The sequence below is a fragment of the Ictidomys tridecemlineatus genome, chromosome 3 (genome assembly GCF_052094955.1).
Source record: "Ictidomys tridecemlineatus isolate mIctTri1 chromosome 3, mIctTri1.hap1, whole genome shotgun sequence".
Lineage (NCBI taxonomy): Eukaryota > Metazoa > Chordata > Mammalia > Rodentia > Sciuridae > Ictidomys > Ictidomys tridecemlineatus.
Window position 1 is genome coordinate 139,785,927 of NC_135479.1, and position 21,184 is coordinate 139,807,110.

Sequence of the window (21,184 nt, forward strand, 5' to 3'; positions counted from 1 at the left end):
GGAGAAGGGTTTAAACTGGCCTCCTTCTCAGCAACCAGCCCTGTGCTGAACTTCACTGCCAGCTCTAAGTTTGCCTAGAGAGTGGGGCCCTGTGGTCACTGCCCAAGCCCTTCCCCTGCTGGAATGGCCCTAGAAGCAGGAATGGGAGTGGTCCCCTGGGAACTAGAGAAAGCCATCAGGCTGATGCCACCAGGTTATCTTGGGCAAACTCTTCCCTCTGCAGGTCCCAGAGCCCCATCTGTGAAACTGGGGGTGGCAGACAGCTGGATGAGGTAGCCCTGAGTCCCTTCCCTCCCTAAAGACTTAAGAGTCTGTGACCCTCAGTGTGGTATCTATGATTACCTCGAGGACTCCAAGTCTGAGCAAAGGGAAGACAGATTCTCCTGTGGCACATTAGTTGGCGGCAGAGCTGGGTGACTAGGTTGAGTCTCATCCTATATGCCCTGACTTTCCAAGAGGCCCACGAGGAAAGGTCTGGAGATGCTAGGCTCTCCATCCCAGGTTCTGAGAAACTGATGTGACTCCATTTTTGAGCTTCTACCTCAAGACCTGTCCAGAGGGAGGGGGCATGACTCTTGTCCTTGGAAAAACCCACAGAAGGCTCTTAGGCACATACCCACCCTGCTGAGTTGTTTAACAGAAGGGATCTGCGGTGCTAGGTGCCCCTGACTCAGTTACACTAGGTAAGGACCCATAGCAACCCCCTAGCAACCACCAATCAGCATGAGACAGGAAAAATACCTGAAATGTTAGGTGACCTCCCAGTAGTTTTGGTGATTGATAACATGATTAGACAACCCTGCAGTTTGGCATATACACCCTTGCAACCCTTCTGGGCCTAAACCAATCAGTTCAAATGTATCCACCATTTGAACTCACCAACTACCCTTACCCAACTGTTCCCGCCAGTGCATGTGCTAATCAATGTTAAGAATTGTTGTTTGATTTTCCCGTGGTATAAAATGATTTGCTGTGTGATGTTGTGATGCATAGAGTATCCCCCCAAAACCTATAAATCCTCACTGAACTAAGGGTTGGGACTCACTACTCAGGACCGCTGCGTTGGAAATGGTTGAGAGTCCAGGCTCGAGCCTGCAATAAAGACTCTTGTGTAACTGCATTGGATTCGGCTCCTGGAGGTCCACTGGGGTCCCACAAATCTGGCATTACAGTTCTAGGAGCTTGTGGGCACCTGGTAGCCCTGCAGGCGTGGGGGCCATTTCTTGGCTCTGGCCCAGGGATGGCAGAGTTTCCTGGGTATGTGGACAGTGGGCCCCATAACTGGGCCCCTATAACACCCCTTGCCTTATCCATGGGCCAAGGATTGGGTGGGGAATATCTGAGAATCAAGGGCACATTTAGCAGAAATGAGAAGGGGGCAAAAATGGAAGGGGGTGCAGCCCAGTTGGGGCCTCTCAACTTGGCAAGGAGTCACAAGACTGGCGCAAGGCTTAGGGTAGAGGGTATGGTGGAGGACGTCAAAGGAAGAAATGTTCTATGTCCCACTTAATGCTCAAGAAGCAGTGAGCGTGATCCAAGGGCCTTTCTTAAGGAAATCCTAGGAATCCTAGGCTGGGGACAGGTGGCAGACACACCTAAAATCTTCATCCCAGAGCAGGAAGTCTTTGCCTTTGGCCACGCCCTCTTTTGAGAATCTGAGGGAAATTACATCCTTCCTCAGTGGGGAAACTGAGGACCAGATTGTCAAGGAGATGTCTCACATCTAGCTTAGGATTTGGAAGGCCCTTGCCTGAGACTGAGTGAGGCCCTGTATACCTGAAGGCAGGGAGCCAATGAGTGCAGACCTGAACCAGGCAGGATGGCAGGGGGATAGGCAGGATGGCAGGGGGACAGCCAGTGGGACTGGCAGGAGGCAGCATGAACTCCCCAGAGACTGGGGCCTGGCCTTCTTGGCCTCCCCCCCCCCCCCCCGGAGCTGGACTCCCTCCAGCACTCCCCCACCCAGGTAGTTCTATGATGCACATCCAGGCCTTGGCCCAGGCTCCTGGACCGCCTCTCTCCTCCCTCACCCAGATCCAGTTTATCGGGAGGGCTCTCCTTGGGGAATGAGCTTGGGAGCCTCTGGCTTCCCCACTCGGCCTTCCCCCCTGTTGGTCAGTAGGGTTGAGCCATCCCTCCTGCACACACAGGTTCACAGGCACTAAAACCTGGGCACAGGGACTCAAAAAGACTCCTCCCCTCCTTCTCTGCCATGTGCCCATGAACTTGGGCTTCCCAGACAGAGGAAGTGAGCAGGAATAAGATTTGAGAAAAGCCTTAAGCCCCAAAGGGACTTGAGCCCATGGAGATAGATACTGGAACAAGGAGAGAGGATGAGAAGAGTTGGAGTTCCAGCCAGGACAGGCAGGTGGGGCTGGGCCTGGGCTTCCCAGGACAGTTTGGGGAGGAAAGGAAGAGGGAAGAGCAATCTTGTGGTGGGACTCTGTGGTCTGGAGAGTTGGAGACACATCCTGCATCGTAGGTCACCCACCTCCTAAAGTTGGTCAGAAAGGATAAGGGGCTAGGCGAACAAACCCTCGAGGATGAGCTCATACCAACACATGTGCATACTCTCTCTCTCTCTCTCTCTCACACACACACACACACACACCCTAGGGGACATGTATCTGACCCCTTGGTTGACATCTTTTTGCCTCCACCTTTATCACACAAGATGGTTTCACCCTGATACAAGTATGGAAAGAAGCAGTATGGTTTGTCTGTCCTGATGCTTCATGTGGCAAGATGATATGGGGTCCTTGATACAAATTCAGAGAGCCCCACAACCACTAATAGTACTCTGGAAATTCTGAGATGGTCAGTTGCCCAACTAGTGGAGAAAATAACCATGGATCATTCCAGCTGCATTCATTGCTTGCCTGCTGTGCACTAGATGAAACTCCTCACCTCCTCCTCCAACAACCTACTATGAAGGTGATATTACTCCCAGTCCCAAGATCACACTCTGGAGACTAACAGACCCACCGTTTGATATGCCCCCTGCCCCACACTCTGGGGCCTGCAGACTCAAAAGACCTGAGTCTACCCCAGGGATAGGACCAGAACCAGCATCTGATGCACCCCAGGAGGAAGGGACCAGGGTGGGACACAGTTGCAGGAGAGATGCAGGATGAATACCCCCACCCTCCCACATCTGGGGAGGAGGCAGCCAGGAGGGGGCTCCAGACTGCCTCAGGCTGGCTCACCTCCCACAAGAGGGCTGGACCAGACTTGGTTTTCAAATTCCTGGGCAGCGGGCACCCCCTGCAGTCAGACAGGGATGCTGCAGGGCAGGGCTTGTTCCATCCCCAGTGCTAGCTGGGGGTTTTCTCTCCTCTCATCTTCAGCCCTTGCCAGGAAGCCAGCCAGGTCAGTCACTGTGAGTATTACTGTTGCCACATTTTAAGGATGAGAGAAATGCTAAGTGTCTTGCTCAAGGTCAATGAGCTAGACAATGTTGGTTCCCGAGCTTGGGTCTCCAGAGAGCAAGGATCTTCCCTTCTAAGAAGGCTTTGTTCCAGCCCCTCAGAGCCTCCCTACACCCCCAGGAAACACCGCTTCTCTAAGCCTAGAACAGACAGAGCAGCCATAGGAAGAAGTAAAAACTATTTACAAATGTACAACAGGAATGGAAGTCTTAGCACTCCCAATAGGGGAGTGATTGAGGGCTCAGCTACCAGAGGCCTCCACATGGAGGCTCAGAAGATGAAGTTCAGATGTCTTAGTATCCAGCAGTGTGAATGGGTGAGTGAGAGGCTCATGGATGGGAGGCCAAGCCTTCTCTGTGGGCTTCTTGCTGCGGCATCGGGCTGATGGAAATCTAAACACATAAGTCAATACATGGGGTTCTTTCTAGCCTCTATCCTGCAGTTCACAGTCATGGCTCTGGGCCCCAGGAGGCAGGACAAAGGAGAGGGCTGGTATCCCAAGTACTGCAAGGGCCCTTGGGGGGCACCATGGGTTATCTACCCTACTGCACTCCTAATGCTCCACTTCATATATTTCACATGGGATTTCAAGTACAAATTTCCATTAAAAAAAAAAAAAAAGAGCCAGGCACAATGGCACATGACTACAATTCTAGTGGCTTGGGAGGCTGAGGCAGGAGGATCACAAATTCAAAGCCAGCCTCAGCAAAAATGAGGCACTAAGCAACTTAGTGAGAACCTGTCTCTAAATAAAATACAAAATAGGGCTGGGGATGTGGCTCAGGGGTCGAGTGCCCTGAGTTCAATTCCCTGTCCCCCTCTCCCCCAAAAAAGAATCTCCTTTAAAACATAAATTACTAGTCTCAGTCCTCATTAATAACTGAGGAAACTGAGGCCTAGAAAGGTAAGGGACTGGCCAAGGCCAACTAGCAAATTAGTGGTGCAGTCTTTTCTCTTTGTCTATTCAGCAACACCTGGGAGTGCTCTGAAACCTGGACCCCGCACACTCCAGGTCCATAATTCCATTCCTTAAGCTCCATGTGCTTCAGCTTCAGGGCCAGCCTGACCTCAGGGGCCTCCCCCAACACATGTTCGACCCACAGACATCCCTCTCCCAATGTATACCCACTATTCCTCACCTCCTGTAAAGCTGCAGCCTCGCCACTCCCTGGGGGGCCCTGCCTATGTGTTGGAGATGTGGGCCCAGGGAACTCTGTGGGATGGTGTTGACGGGAATGTTGTGGCGAGAACTGTGTGTGCACTGGGTTCCCTTGTTCAGGGTCCCACTCTGTGCCTTCCTTCCGCTGCATCCAAATAGCTGCAGACATGTACCTGGGGTGCGACAGATCAAATGAAGGGAGTCACTACCCACCTTGGCCTGGTCCCCCTGACCACCCTCACCCTCAGCTTGGAAAGCACAGAGCCCAGGGTTCCCAGCCAGGAGTCTTATCCCGGCTGCAGTTCCCCTTTACCCATTTCTTAGGGCAAGAACCTAGAAGGGCAATGAATAGGGATGTTCCCAGAGGCTCCCAAAGTGCCCTGGAGAAAACCCCAAAGGAAAGGACAATGGGTGACAGGGCCTGGGAGCTGGGGTCAGGGACCAGAGAAGAAGACCCAGCTTTATCCCACCCCACTCCCACCAGCCCCAGGTCTACCACTTGAGCCTCCAGTTTACCAACTCACTTGGGTCCCACTGGCATACAAATGGTCAAGTACCAGTTGTTGGCACAGCCCAGGTCGAAGGGGTTGTTTTTCCGGAGTGATCTGCCCTGAGGGAGATGGGGATGGGAAGAGGAGCTCAGAACCAGCAGGACTGGTCAAGGCCATCTCCCAGTGACCCTTCCTAAGTTAGTCAGCTAAGCCAGGGCTCAACCCAGGCCTGGAGCAAGATTCTAAGAGCAGGGGAGCCCAAGAGTGACCCAGGGCCTCCTGCCTTCCTAGGCTCCTAGGAAGAGTGACCTCCCTTGACCCACTTGTGAGCAGCTGTCCCCAGACAGTGCTGACACTGCACCCCCTTCTCCTGCCTTCTCAGGGCTCCTCATCATCTTGTGCCTCCCTGTGCAAGATCCTTGTTCTGTCTCCATTGGCTACACCTGTCCTCTTACCTCATCCTTCCATATACCCCCCCATTTTTTTAAAAAATATTTTTTAGTTGTTGTTAGACCTTATTATTTTTTTAATTTGTATGGGGTACTGAGGATCGAACTCAGTGCCTCACACATGCTAGGCAAGTTCTTTGCCACTGAGCTACAACCCCAGCCCCTTTCAGATACCTTTTAAACTCTTCCTTGTGCTGCTCAATTGCTCCAAAGACAATGTCATCACCCCACTCCCACTTCATTTCCCCACCTCTCATTTTTTTTCTAAAATTATGCCTTAATTGAATTTCACTATTTGGTAGGACAGGGGCAGTGGGGAGGCCCAATCATAGTTTCCTAGTCAAAAATCACATGGTCCAGGAAAATCTGGGCTGAAGGCCTTCAGTACACAAAACAGTAAAGGTCAAGCTCAAAGTAAAGGCAGACCACAGGGCTGATGAATAAGGGCCAAGCACAGAGTCTCAGCTGGGAGGGGGACCAGATATGGCAGTGGTGGGCTGGTGACTAAAAGGATGGGAGGTGATGAGCAGAGAGGCTCCTTTGTCTGTTCACTGTCTCGGGGTCTGCAGTGCCCCCTCCCCCACTGATGCTGCCCACCAGTCTTCCTGAAAGAGCCATTAGTCAAGTGATTGCCATACTAAAGGAATCCCATGACAGAGATGTCCACTCCTATCATTCCTATTCAACACTAAAAAGAAAAAGCAATAAAGATACACAGATTGGAAAGAAGGTAATGAAACTGTTCTTCACAAATGACAATTTTCTATGTAGAATGTACAACAGCCACAAAATACTGGGGGAGAACTCAGTGGTTGAGCATCCCCAGTCCTAGAAAAACAACACTAAGGACTCCTGCTTTTGGGAAGATGCTATGAAGAAAATGGAATGACAAGTCACAGATTGCAAGAAGAGATTTGCAAAACCTAGATCTGAATCTGATGTAGACAACTCTTAAAACTCAATAAGAAAACAACCCGTTTTTTCAAATGGGCAAAAGACTGGAGTAAACGCTTTTTGGGGAGTGGGTACCACGGATTGAATATAGGGACACTCAACCACTGAGCCACATCCTCAGTCCAATTTTTTTGTATTTTATTAGAGACAGGGTCTCACTGAGTTGCTTAGTGTCTCGCTTTGCTGAGGCTGGCTTTGAACTGGGAATCCTCCTGTCTCAGCCTCCCAAGCTGCTAGGATTACAGGTGTGTGCCACTGTGCCCTGCCAGGAGTAAACACTTTACCAAAGACCTACTGATGGCCAAACAGACATGAAAATAGGCTCAACATCATTACTCATTAAGAAAACACAACCTGGAACCTTAATGAAATACTACAACTCATTTAATAAGACAGGTTATGATTAAAAGACAAAACAAAATAACAAAGGACAGTTTGAGGGGCTGGGGTTGTGGCTCAGTGGTAGAATGATTGCCTAGTGTGTGTGAGGCACTGAATTCAATTCTTAGCACTGCATATAAATAAATAAAAAGTCAACTGATACCTAAAATATATTTGAAAAAAAAAATGTGAAATGTTGGTGAGAATGTGAAGCAACTAGAATTCCCAAACATTGCTGGTAGAATTTAGCAACCTTACAGTTGTTTTAGAAGACAAACTTGGCAATTTGCTACAAAGTTCCACACATTTACCTTATGACTCAGCAATGCCACCCCTAAGAATTTATTCAACAAAAATGAAAACTTATGTTCACATGCCTGTGCACCAATGTTTGGGGCAGCTTTATTTATAACTACCCCAAACTAGCTGGGTGGCCCACACCTGTAATCCCAGAGGCTTGGGAGCCTGAAGCAAGAGGATGGCAAGTTCAAAGTCAGCCTCAGCAACTTAGTGATGTTCTAAGCAACTTAGTGAGACCCTGTCTCAAAATTAAAAAAAAAATAATAAATTTTTAAAGCATAATGGAAGGGGTGCTAGGAATGTGGCTCAGTGATTAAACACCCCCGGGGTTCAATTTCTAGTTTGAAAAAAACAAAACAAAATACTGGCAAAAACTAGATATAATGTAAAAAATCCTTCATTTGGTGAATGTATAACAATCTGTAGGGCATTCATATGCTACTACACAGCAATAAAAGGAAATAAAATACTGATATGAGCGACAACATGGATGAATCTCAAATACATTGTGCTAAATATATAAAGCCAGAGGAAAAAAGGCAATGACTCCATTTACATGTGATCCTGGAAAAAAAGAAAAACCAGAAGGACATAGGGAGAGAGACTGACAACAACAGGTGAATGAAAGGATATTCTGGAGTAAAGAAACTGCCTAAACTTGATCATGCTGGAGAATGCAGGACAGTATCCATTTGTCAAAATCGCTTATCCTAGACTAAAAGGGTGAATTTTGCAGTTTTAATTTATTCCTCAATAAATGAGTTTTTTTTTTTTTTTTTTTAATCCCACCATGGCTCCCAGGTTTCCACTTCGTCAAAACTAAATTTGAAGCTCAACTTTTAGGGGCTTTTTAATCTTGACTCCCACGGGGTCAACTTCATTGCCCATGCCACCTTGGGTTTGATTTAGAATTGTTCCCTCCTCATTTCCTTAACATCCTACTTTCGGGTTTCTGTGCCTTTTTGCAAAGGTGTGCCTCTCACAGACAACACACTCCTGTCTTCCACCTTTGCAAAATCACACCTAGGACAGGAAGAGTGGCACATCCTCCTCTACAATGCTGGCCTCACCAAACTCAGTTTCTTCCAGGCTGCTACACCACTCAGGACCAACCCCCGTCTCAAGCATTTTCCTAGGTGTCTGCTGGTGTTATTCTGATCACAGGGTTCTTATCAACACAAGCGCAGGAGGTACCCATCCCTCAAATAACAGGCTCTCCATGCAATGCACCCAGGAGGGAGAATGACCACTGAGCTCCAGGGAGAGGAAAGATCTGAGCTGTATCTTAAGAGGTGGGTCTGGAAGGAATCATGAGGCACTATCAGGACCAAGGGCAGTGAAAATCAGTAGAAAGTTCTGGAGTCCCAAAGATGCAAGATGCCTCCGCACCGTCTGTTATTGCAGTACTTGCTTACCTTGCTCACCGACACAGCCTGGACCACCAGGAGCATAATGACAGGCAGCAGGAGTACCAAGGCCGTTACAGCTACTGCGATGCTGTGAGCACACAAGCTAAGAAGAACAGCCAAACTGTTCTCTCCTGGCCCCGCCCAACGACCGACACGCCCTCACTAGCCCCGCCCCGGCTGCCCCCACCCACCCACTTTTTCCTCCCTGGCCTGGACAGTTAATCCAGCACACCCAAGAGAAACCTCACCCCACCATGCTGTCCTCCCACTTGTCCCTTTTCAACCTTCATTACCCCACTTCTTGGCCTCCCTAGATTCTTAACTCCATAGTCCATCCTACCCGGCCCATCTCCCTGACCCCACTCGCCTTCAGCCTGACTTCACAGGTCCTCCCAAGTGGCTTCTCCCTTTAGCCTTGCCCACACATCAGCCCTGCCCTCAGTTAACCCCGCCTCTTGGCTGTCCTGCCCCTTGGCTGTCCGTCCCTCCGCACAACCCATTCTCTTCCCAGTATGGGCCCTTGGGACTGTGTGGATACGCCATGGCTGAGTCCAGCAACAAGGGCATGTGTCTTGTACGAATGAGGAAAAGCACACAGGAAGCCAGAAGAACAACCAGATAAAGACTCAGGGTCACCAGCAGCAGCACGAATACGCGGAAATTTCTTTGGCCTATACAATTGTTTACCCACAGGCAGTGGTGGTCAAAGTCCTAGGGGAGAGAAGGCAGACCTTGAGGGTCTATTTGGCTTAGCCCAACACCCCCAAATCTTGAGCCCCCCCCCCCCAACCCAGCCCCTGGACCTCCTGCTCTTGGCCCTACTCGTGAGCTCCTGTCTCCAGGGTGAAACCAGCATGTCCTTGGATAGAGCACAGTTAGGATGCCATGGCTCATCAGGTCATTTGTCATGAGTGAGGTCTTTAGAGACAAGACCTGCCTGGTGTCACTTTGAGCAGGATACAGAAAAACTCTGAAGCTGTATTTTTTCAGATACTGGGTAAGGATGAGAAGAATTCCTTGCCCAGCCAGCCTTCTGTACTTGGAAACCAGTACAGGACGAATATGTGCACATGAGAGAAGAGCACTCAGAACCCAGGAAACCCTCAATTGGACACCCAGAGGTGGACAGGCAAAGATCCCCAGAACAGGGCAGCAGCTGGCCTAAAGTAATGGGTATCTAGTATCAGCAAGCTAGGGGTTGGGACAGTCACTGCCCTTCCTCCCCTTGACTCCACCAGGCTTAGCACAGATGGTGCTCTTTGCATGTCAGCACCTGTGCAAGCAAGGCCAGCCTTTCAGGACAGGTGCAGAACTGGAGGCAATAACATATATAAGTGACCAAGAGTGGCTAAGAGCCACTTGTAGCAGTGTGGGAAGATGGTCTCATACCCAACCCTGGACCACATATGATGTGAGGTTTCTGGTCCTGGCCAGGTGCCCTGGGATGGGTTGGTGAGTAGACAGGAAGGAGGAGTACTTACCTCCACACAGATATTACAGAAGGGACAGTGGTGGGTCCGGGGTGGACGATGGAAAGAACACTTCGAGCACCACTGCAGGCGGAAGGCCTTGTTGTTCACTCGTGCTATGTATTGAATGTTGGGGTCCTCTAAGGAGCCTGGCAGGGGAAGAGATTTGGGCAGTGGCAGGAGGCCCTTCCACCACTCTACTGCTTGGGGCAGCCCCATAGCATCATTGGGCAACAAGAAGGGTGGGGAGGAGGTGGGCAGGGGAACCCCGGTCCCTGTTGAGCAAGCTGACCACTCAGATGGGCGGGCAGTCAAAGAGAAAGGGCTGTCCAGCCACAGGAGCTCTATACAGAGCTCTCCCCTTTGGAATAGTGATCAGTGCTTGAAGTCGTGTGTAAAATGAGGAGGAGGAGGAGTGAACTGCGTGGTTTGGAAGAGCCTGCTGGCCTCTCTTGCCAGCCTGCCCAGTCCTCCCTTCTAAAGCAGCTGGAAAACCTCCAGGATTCTGTTTTTTCACACTTCGGTGGCTTGGGAAATGAAGTGCCAGGACCCAAGTAATAATGACATGGAGGGAAGGGATCCTGAGGCCATGGGGGCGGGGGGTGGGGTTGAGGGGGGGTTAGCACTTTTGAAATCAGCCCTATAGGCATCAGCCCTTGGGGTACCACCTCTTTTTCCAGGGGTCTGAGGCCTTACCTCTGTGTAAAATGCCTGGGTCTGACATGTTGAGGAAAATGAGGCTGCAGAAGGACACTAGAAAGAGTAGGCCCGAAACCACAGCAAATTCCCACTGCCCGTTCTGAGCCAACCACCGGCATCTGAAACCAGAACCAGACTCAGTCCTAGTCTGGGGAAACCCAGAGCTCCCCACGAGGCCTAGTTCACCTGAGGTAGGACTCACTCGCCTTAAGGACAGATCTAAATATCCAGGTTAGAGACAGACCATGGAGACTCCACCAAATGTCGCCAGCATTACCAGTCTCTCACAGTTCCCTAAATGCGTCAGGCACTCAAAACCTCTGAGCTTGCACATTGGGTTTCCTCTAACTCTATATCATTCTTCCCCTGCTGACCCTCTCTCTCCACTTCCCTCCCTGCCTCTGTACTGTCGTTGTCTATTTTCCCTTCTGTGTCTAAGACACTGACACCTTCCATGGGAGACTCACGGAAAGGCGAAAAAGATGCCACTTATTGTAGTAAGAAGCATTGCATTAAAAGCTGGAAACAGGCTTGGTTTCAGCCATGAGGATTCGATCGGAGGTTCATTTGGGGGCATGATACTCTGTGAAGGGACCATGGCTAGACCACCTAGTCTCACAGACTGAAGCCACCAACGAACTCTTCTGGGTTGGCACCCAGACTGCCATGACAACAGAAGTGACATCACAGAGGTTCTGGAATGGGGGCTCTGGCTGCTTCCAGTGACTTCTGAGATCAACCTTCCCCCACCCTCACATACGCACATGTTGTAGACTGGGACATCTTGCTCTTATGATGGTAGCTTTGTTGGAGCTTGTGATGATGTGATGTGGTTTGTCCCCAAAGGTTCAAAGGCTGGAGGGTTGGTCCTCAGTGATGAGGTGGTAGAACCTGAAATAGGTGGGCCTAGTGGGAGGTAAATCAGTCACTCTGCAAGATGCCCTCTCAAGGGACTAATGGACTTCTCATGGGCCCCCATTTGCTCCTGTGAGAGGGGGTTGTTATAAAAAAAGCCAGATTGGTCCCTCCCTGTTTTGTGGCCATGCAATCTGTACTCCTGTAAGGATCCAGCGAAACGTCGGAGTAAGAGACCACAAGAGACTGTCTTATGCAACAGCAGAAGGGTGGGTTTATTTGGAGACCAGCATGCTGGGGCCCGAGCTCTCTATAGCAAAGAGAGATAGAGCCCTGAGAACAGCTTGAGCAGAGCTTATATACTTTCCCTGGAGAGGGCAGCGAGAGAAGTAGTTTGGCAGTTGGGGACAGCTCATTCTGGGAACAAGATTAGCAGACAGTCCACATTTAGGGATAGCACATTCTGAGAACAAGATTAGCAAACAGTTCTTAAAGTTTCAACAGTGTTTTGTTAAGCATGTAGAGAAACGGAGTGACAAGTACCTATTTTATTAACCTTTCACTCCTTGTATGTCCTCCCACCATGATGCCATTCACCATGTTGTGAACACCCTCACCAGAGATCACTTGCAGGAGCTGCCAAATCTTGGATTCTGAGTTAAATAAACCTTACCTCCTTATAAATTATGTGTTCTCGGGTATTTTGTTAGAGCAACAGAAAGCAGGCTAATACAGAGGCCATAAAATATGTGAAGATGGCATGGGGAGAAGTTTGGTGATGGTTATCCCCCTTTCAGGCCCAGTGCTAATTGGAGTCAACAGTGCTCATTGCTCATCCTAGCTCCACTTCTTCCTTTTTGTTGTAACAGAGCTCCAGTTTGGGGAAGGAGGTAGAAATCTACCAACTAAATATCTTCCCAGTTTCCCTCACTTCCATGGTGGGCTTTATGACATAATTCTCTTTCAAAAATAAAATGAGCTGGGGATGTGACTCAATGGTTAAACAATCCTAGGTTCAATCCCTGATGACAATGATAATAACAATAATAATAATAATTTGTACATATTTATGGCATACAACATATTTTGAAACATGTATACATTGAAGAATGTCTGAGTCAAGCTTTTTAACATATACATTACTTCATATTCTTTTTTTTTTAAGAGGAGAGAGAGAGAGGAGAGAGAGAGAGAGAGAGAGAGAGAGAGAGAGAGAGAGAATTTTAACATTTATTTATTTTTTTTAGTTCTGGGCAGACACAACATCTTTGTTTGTATGTGGTGCTGAGGATCGAACCCGGGCCGCACGCATGCCAGGCGAGCGCGCTACCGCTTGAGCCACATCCCCAGCCCCTTCATATTCTTATTTGTGGTGGGAACCCTTAAAATCTACTCTTTGAGTCATTTTTAGTGTAGATAACATTATCAACTGTAGTCATTCTGTTGTATGTTATTATTAACTGTAGTCATTATATTGCACAATAGATCCCTTAAACTCATCCCTCTCATCTAAGTGTAGTTTGTTCTCCTGGGACCAGCATCTTCCCCCTCCACCGCCCAGCCACTCCCCATTCTGCTCTCTGTTTCTATGAGTTCAACTTTTTATAGATTCCACATGTAGGTGAGATCATGTGATAGGTGCCCTGTGCCCGCTTATTTCCCCCAGTAAAATGTCCTTTGGCCTCATTCATTTGTCATAAATGATAGGATTTCCTTATTTTTTTAAAGACTAGAGAGTATCCCCTTATATTTCTAAACCACATTTTCTGTATCCATTCATCCACTGATTGGCTGGACAATAGGGTAGTTTTTTTTTGTTGTTGTTTTGTTTTTTTGGTGCTGGGGATTGAACCCAGGGCCTTGTCCATGCAAGGCAAGCACTCTACCAACTGAGCTCTATTTTTAATTCTTTTTTTTTTAAAGAGAGAGAGAGAGAGAGAGAGAGAGAGAGAGAGAGAGAAGGAGTAAGAGAGAATTTTAAAATATTTATTTATTTACTTAGTTTTCGGCAAGCACAACATCTTTTTTTGTATGTGGTGCTGAGGATCGAACCCAGGCCGCATGCATGCCAGGTGAGTGCGCTACCGCTTGAGCCACATCTAAGCCCCTCTATTTTTAATTTTTTAAAGAAACTTCCCATACTTATTTCCATAATGACTGTACTAATTTACATTCCCCCAAACATAGTACAAGAATTCTAGTTTGTCCACATCCAGACCAGTACTTAATATCTTTTGTCTTTCTTTCTTTTTCTTTTATTTATACTGGGGGTTGAACCCAGGGGTACTTTAGCCCTGATAGCCATCCAGAGACCTTTTTACTTTTTATTTTGAGATCAGGTCTCACTAAGTTGCTGAGGTTTACCTTGAATTTATAATCCTCCCTCCTCAGCCTCCTGAGTTACTGGGATGAAGGCATGTGCCACTGGTTCTTTTGTCTTTTGGATAATAGCCATTCTAATAGGTGTGGGAGGGTATCTCATTATGATTTTAATTTGCATTTCTCTAAGGATTAGTAATGTTGAATATTTTTTTCAGATTTCTCTTGGTCAGTTGTGTTTCTACTGAGAATGAAGTAATGTTTGGGTCACAGTCTACCTCCAAATTTTATGTCAATTTCTGTTGTAGCACAAGAAGAAGGAATGACATGCATTGGGTCATGGAAAAAGGTCAGGAGTGGTAGTAGAATCATAACTACCAGGTCTATTGAGCTTTGGAGCAGACCATGCTAGCCTTAGGGTTTCTTTTTTTGTTTGGTATTTTTAATTAGGTATATATCACAGCACCATGCATTTTAATTCATTGTACACAACTGCAGCACAAATTTACATTTCTATGGTTGTATCTAATGTAGCGTCACACCATATGTGCATTCATAACATGTACCTAGGGTAATGATGTCTATCTCATTCCACCATCTTTCCTACCCCCATGCCCCCTCCTTACCTCTGCCTCCCCTTTGCCCCATCAAAGTTTCTCCATTTTTCCTTATCAGAGAGAACATTCAGCCTTTGGATTTTTGGGATTGGCTTACTTCATTTAGCATGATATTCTCTAACTCCATTCATTTACTTGCACATGTCATAATTTTATTCTATTTTAATGCTGAGTAATCTTCCATTAGGTATATATACCACAGTTTCTCTATCCATTCATCTATTTATGGGCATCCAGGCTGTTTCCACAGTTTAGCTATTGTGAATTGAGCTGCTATAAATATTGATGTGGCTGTGTCCTTGTAATATGCTGATTTTAAGTCCTTTGGATATAGACCTAGGAGAGGGATAGCTGGGTCAAATAGTGGTTCTATTCCAAGTTTTCTAAGGAATCTCCATACTGCTTTCTAGATTAGGTTGCACCAATTTGCAGTCCCACCAGCAGTGTATGACTGTACCTTTTCCCCCACATCCTCATCAATGTTTATTGTGGTCTGTATTCAGCCCACAGGGCACTTTCTGGTACAGACACTGTTCTATGTGGTTAACATGAATTAACCCACAATTCCCTGTTTTACAGATAGGGAAGTTGACTGACCAGGGGCTAAGTAGCTACCCAAGGTCTCCCTGCTGCTTAGTTCTAGAGCTCTGATTTGGACTTATGAGGTCTGGCCCCAGAGTCCTTGCCACCAACCACCAAGCAAGGGACTCCAGGAGGAGTTGCAGTCAGGGGGCAGAGTAGAAAGAGAGTGAAGGTGGAGCATGGGATCACTGCCTGAGATCGTGCTGCCAATAATGGAAAGAAGCCCTGACTGGGGAACCCCAGAGGGCAAACCACACTTAGGTCCCTTGAGAATAGTGATCCTGGACATGGAGGGCCTCATTCTGATCAGAGGAGGAAGGGCCTATGGCCTGACCTGGGGCTGGAAGAACCACAGGATGGAGGAAAAAAAACGGCTGCCAGGCAAACTCAATGATGGAGTGAAGCTGGAGAGAGGAGAAGACAGGCAGACCACAGGGCTGAGGAATAAGGGCCAAGCACAGGAGTCACATGTGGGAGGGAACCACATATGGCAGTGGTGGGGTGCTGACTAAAAGGATGGGAGGTGATGAGCAGACAGGCTCTTCTGTCTTTTCAGTTGACTCAGGGTCTGCAGCTTCACCTCCCCCACTGATGCTGCCCACCAGTCTTCCTGAAAGAGCCTGTCATCAAGCGAATGCCATACTAAAGGAATCTCATGGCAGAGATGCCCACTCCTATCATTCCTAGTCAACACTAAGAAGAAAAAGAAATAAAAACACACATGTTGGAAAGAAGGAAATAAAACTGTTCCTCACAGAGGACATCATTTTCCAAGTAGAATAAATAACAACACTCTGTGGCAGAGCACCTCGATTCGATCTCCAGAACTGGAAAAACAACACCACTAAGAACTTCTGTTCTTCGGAAGATGCTATGAAGAAAATTGAATGAAAAGCCACAGATTGCAAGAAAATATTGGAAAACATAGATCTCAACCCATTGTACACAACTCTTATAACTTAGTAAGGAAAGAAAACAAAATTTTTTAAAAGAGAAGTAGATTGGAGACAACACTTTGCCAAAGACCTACCAATGGGCAAGAAGACATAAAAATAAGCTCAACATCATTGCTCATTAGGAAAACATGACCTGGAGCTTAAATGAGATGCCACTACTCATTTATTAGAAAGGCTTCCATAAAAAGAGAAAACAAAACAAGAACAAATGACAGTATGAAATGTTGGTGAGGATGTGGAACAATTGGAATTTTTTCATACTTTGCTGGTAGAAATTAGGAATGGTACAGTGATTTTGAAAGAAAAATTTGGCAATTTTCTACAGAGTTCCACCTACAGTTACCTTATGACTCAGCAATGCCACCCCTAAGAATTGACCCAACCGAAATAAAAATTTAGGTTCTCATGCCTGTACACAAGTGTTTGTAGCAGGTTTCTTTATAGCTGTGAAAAACTAGCTAGGCACAGTGGCCCGTGCCTAAGTTCTAGCCACTTGGGAGGCTAAGACTGGAGGATTGCAAGTTCAAAGCCAGCCTCAGCAAATTAGCAAGGTTCTAAGCAATTCAATGGGGCCCTGAGTCAAAAGAAAAAAAAAAACCTTTAAGAAAAATAAAGGGGGCAGATAAATCAGAGATGCAGCTCAGTGGTTGAGCACCCCTGGGTTCAATCCCTGGTACAAACAAAACAAAACTAAAACACTGTGGAAAAACTAGATACAATGAAAAATCCTTCAATTGGTGAATGTATAAATACTCTGTAGGAATGCTATTCCCAGTGTGGGCCCTTGGGACTGTGTGGCTAGCCATGGCTTTGTCCAAGGATAATGACATCACTGTGGTGGCCACAAGGAAGGCGATGGACATCACCAGCAGGGCACCCAGGTACAGGCAAAGGGACACAAGTAGCAGCAGGAACAGCCAGATGTTCAGATACCCCAAGCTGTTGCTCACCTGCCCACAGTGGTGGTCCAACTCCTAGGGGAGAGGAGGCAGACCTCGAGGGTCTATCTGACCTGACTTCCATCACCCCCAAATGCTCAGGTCTTCCCCAACTCAGCCCTCTAGGCTGCCTGCACTTGGCCCTCCACACAGGTTCTCATCTCAAGGACAACCTGGCGTTTCCATGGTTAGGGCACAGTTAGCCCCATAGCACATCAGGTCATCTGTTCTGAGCGAGGTTTTTAGAGACAAGACCTGCCTGGTGTCACTTGGAGCAGGACATAAAAACTCTGGGCCTCTGTTTTCTCAGATACTGGGTGAGGATGAAAAAAACACCCTTGCCCAACCAGCCGCCTGCACTTGTGAACCCGAGCAGGGTGGGCACATAAGACAAACACACTCAGAACCAGAAAACCCTCCAACTGGGACACCCAGACCAAGACATGCAATGATCCCCAGGACCGGGCAGCAGTCAGCAAAAAGGGCTGGGAATCTAATATCAGCAAGCCAGGGGAGGGCACAGTCACTGCCTTTCCTCCCCCTGACTCCACCAGGCTCAGCACAGAGGGGATGCCCTTTGCATGTCAGCACCTGTGCAAGCAAGGCCAGCCTCCCAGGACAGGTGCAGAACTGGAGGCATAACAGATGGAAGTGAGCAAGAGTGGCTGGGAGCCACTTTTAGCAGACTGGGAAGATGGTCTCATACCCACCTGTGGCCCACTTAAGCTGTGAGTTTCCTGGTCCTGACCAGGTGTCCAGGGATGGGTTGGTGAGTGGACAGGGAGGTGGAACACTCATGTCCACAAAGATGTTACAATAGGGACAGTAGATGGTCTTGGGTGGGCAGTGGGAGGAGCAATGTGGGCACCAGGGCATTTGAAACGTCCTTCCATACATCCAGGCCACATATGCTGCCCTCAGGGTTCTGTTTGATGGAACCTGGCATGGGAAAAGTTTTGGGCAGTGACAAGATCCCCTTCTATCACTCTGCTGCTCAGGGCAGCCCCATAGCTGGAATGCAGGCATTATCTTCTTCTAGGATTATCTTCTATGTTGAAATATATATATTGTTAGAGAGGGACTTACCTTTGCTAGTGAAATTTATTTCTACATACTGTGCCCGGTCTTACAATGAAACCATGATATTAGTAGCAGGAAGAATTCTGGTAGCTCTTGTGCTATTTAGCTCCAACATAAGTGTAAAGAGTTTTGAGAACATTTGACTTTTAATTGATATTCTTCCCAGGGTAAACATAAACCCTTTCTAGTCAGTGCCATAGAGATGTTGTCAAGAGTAAAATTGTACAATTTGCTGTTGTCTGGGATGGACTGTTGAAATACATATATTTACATTGCTATAAAGAAGCTCAAATGAAATAATGAAATTGAGGGAAGAATTCACAACCCTGGGTACTGGCCTCCAAATACTTCACCACTTTGAAGATGGAACAAAATATTCTTAGTAACATTCTGACTTTTCCAGGTGAAACTGGCCTATACAAACAAAATTTGAATGTGTGATCTTACTTAAAATGTTTGTCCTGTCTCAGAGACCTGACAAAAAAATCCAACCAATTCAATCAAATGCATAATCCATCTCTTGGATTGCTTTACGAATAAGAGAGGACAGATTTTTTTTAATAGAACAAGAATTTTATGCAAAATCTGAACTCTACTGTTCTTCATTGAGTGGGAGGAAAGTAGTGGAGGGAGTTTAGAAGGCTCTTTGAAGGAGAAGCCAAGTTATTAGAGCAAGCTCCAGGTTCTTTGAGACTCGTCTTCCTGTCTTTCACTGGGCACAGTCAGTACTTCCACAGCCTGTCCACCTGGGAGGAAGGCAAAGCATGGAGAGATGGCAGAGGGGGGGGGGGGAGACAGGCAACTGAGCATTTGAACATATGTGCTTGCTCTAAGTGCATGGGTGTATGATTGGCAGATGGGGAATAGACTGATAACATTTGACTTTAAAATGACTTTGAGCCCTGCTACACTAAAACTTGCTTTACCAGCTTGGAAGACAAATATGCCCGCATCTGTTTGTAAAGTTCTAACTAATCACTGTGCCACCCCACAGGCAAGTTCATGGGAAATGTTATTTCCTTCAGGACTTCCCACTGGGTTTGTCCAAAAATTCTCTCCAGCTCTCTTTGCCTTTAGGAGCTTGGTGCTGGCAAAAGAGGGGAAGGAAGAAACCCACAGGGTCCTGCCTGAGGAGACCCCCTGCTTCCCCTCAGTCTTTCACACCAACCAGTGCAGGGAGCCCACACTTGGGGAAGACTGGGGTCCTTTTGTTTTCTGACTGCATATCTGCTTCTCCTGGCCTCTCCATGGGAGCTTGTAGGGAGGTGGAAGGAGCGACTTGGAGTGCTTTCCTGCCAGCTGACCCCACACTTGGTCATCTCAGCCCACCAGAGAACTTCCAACACGTGAATTTTCAAAAGGAAGTAATCAGGATTGCTTTTGAGCTCCCTGACTTCTGCAAATTTGCCAGCCCTGTCCCTCAGGTAGGGCAGTGGGGTGCAGGAGGGACAAACACCTGGCTAAGAAAATCTCCATGTGGTAAACAATCGTAAGTGTAACTCCTCTCCTGGGTTATGGAGAATTCTGTCTGTGGTAGAAATCTTCCACAAGACATAGTGGACCTGTGATGTTTCACTGTTTTACTTCCCAGAGATTTTTGAGGCTTGAGGCAAGGGCTAGTAAGAGGCAAAGCAATTTACCTTGTCCTCAGAGCACTGCCCCAAGTAGAAGAGCCATCTGGTAGAAGCAAAGTTAGTTTTAGAGTCTGTGTGCTTAGGTATGTGCAACTAACTCAGACTATGTAGAACTTTGTCTCTGAACACTGCTTTTTTGTTCACTAAATGCTATTTTAAAATGTTCAATCCTATAGGAAAGTTTCAAGAACAGTAAAATGATGTACACCATAATCTGTATACTTTTCTATATGTATATGATGTCAAGCAAAAATGGAGATTAGCATGACACCCATATGAATTCAGCTAAATTCATCAATTTTAATATTTTGCTATGTATAGGAAAATTCTCTTGTACCACCATACTAATATCACTTTGAGGAAAGTTGATATTGATATGAAACTACTATCAAGGTATATAGTCCATATTCAAATTTTCCTAAATCCATTATAGCTGGGTTTTTTAAATATACAGGATATGATCAAGGATCACATGTTACATTTTGTTGTCATTTTTCTTTAGAATCTTGTAATCTATAATGGTTTTCTGACATTTGTTTTTTATACAGCACTGACATTGTGGAAGTGTCCTGAACAGTTGTTTTGCAGAATTTGAATGTTGCTGATTGCCTCCTCATGATCTGTTTTAGGCAAAACATTTTCTACAAGAATTGGACAGATGATACTTATTTCATGGAGTAGGGGGTGGGAAACTTAACATCTGTTGTCTAGTACAGGTAATGTTGAACTTTGATCATTCAGTTAGCATGATGCTGTTTGATTGAGAAGTTAAAATGTTGTCATTCAGGTTTCTCCTGACTTACTGCATATGCAAAAATAAATGTTGGTGAGGATGTGAGGGAAAAGACACACTCATAGATTGCTGGTGGGACTGCAAATTGATGTAATCATCATGGAAAGCAGTAAGGAGATTCCTCAGAAAACTTGGAATGAAACCACCATTTGACCCAGCTATCCCACTTCTCAATCTATTTCCAATAGACTTAAAATCAGCATACTACAGTGATGCAGCCACATCAATGCTATAAAGTAGCTCAACTCACAAGAGTTTTACTATGGAACCAACCTACGTGTACTTCAACAGATGAACAGATAAAGAAAATGTGGTCAATATGCACAATGGAATATTACTCAGTTTTAAAGAAGAACAAAGTGATGACATATGCCAGTAAATGAGTGGAAGTTAAGAATATCAGAGTAAGAAAAACAGGCCAATTCCAAAAACCACAGTTTAAATGTTTTCTCTGATATTTTGACACTAATTCACAATAAGGAGTGTGGCTATGGAAGAATAAAGTTGCTTTGGATTAGGCAGTGGGGAGGGAAAGGAGGGGAGCCAGGTCTGGGGTAGGAAGAAGAGTAGACATTACTGCCCTAAGTGCATGTGTGACCACATGACTGATGTGATTCTATATCACGTACAACCAGAAACATGAGAAGCTATACTCCATTTGTGTATGATGT

The 21,184-nt window shown here is 46.7% G+C and overlaps 2 protein-coding genes across 4 annotated transcripts in view; both read right to left on the minus strand.

Moving 5' to 3' along the window:
* Window positions 1-3,589: 3,589 nt before the first annotated feature.
* LOC144376378 (palmitoyltransferase ZDHHC19-like) lies at window positions 3,590-11,630 on the minus strand. 2 transcript variants are annotated; one of them, XM_078043918.1, is made up of 8 exons: window positions 11,504-11,630; window positions 10,737-10,858; window positions 10,053-10,189; window positions 9,110-9,282; window positions 8,578-8,659; window positions 5,112-5,197; window positions 4,568-4,760; window positions 3,590-3,820 (listed from the first exon to the last, which is right to left on the minus strand). In XM_078043918.1, the coding sequence occupies exons 2-8, from the start codon at window positions 10,762-10,764 to the stop codon at window positions 3,758-3,760; spliced, it is 762 nt and encodes a 253-aa protein (XP_077900044.1). In that variant the 5' UTR covers window positions 10,765-10,858; window positions 11,504-11,630; the 3' UTR covers window positions 3,590-3,757. The 2 variants fall into 2 exon arrangements, with proteins under 2 accessions (XP_077900044.1, XP_077900043.1); XM_078043917.1 differs by lacking the exons at window positions 10,737-10,858; window positions 11,504-11,630 and having other exon boundaries at window positions 10,053-10,639.
* The window catches only part of LOC144376379 (uncharacterized), a 34,671-nt gene continuing 24,976 nt past the window's right edge, over window positions 11,490-21,184 (minus strand). Inside the window, exon 10 of one of the 2 annotated variants that reach the window (XM_078043923.1) lies at window positions 11,490-11,630. The gene's annotated coding sequence lies outside the window, so the exon portion shown is untranslated. The remainder of the gene's footprint in view (window positions 11,631-21,184) is intronic. The other variant, XM_078043920.1, reaches the window with a different exon arrangement.

Coding starts and splice junctions, on each gene's coding strand:
- LOC144376378 (XM_078043917.1), bottom strand. CDS start 10,259: ATGGGGCTGCCCCAAGCAGTAGAGTGGTGGAAGGGCCTCCTGCCACTG. Junction 5,198..8,577: donor AGGCTGTGTCGGTGAGCAAG/GTAAGCAAGTAC, acceptor CATCTCCCTCAG/GGCAGATCACTCCGGAAAAA. Junction 4,761..5,111: donor TGTATGCCAGTGGGACCCAA/GTGAGTTGGTAA, acceptor GTCGCACCCCAG/GTACATGTCTGCAGCTATTT.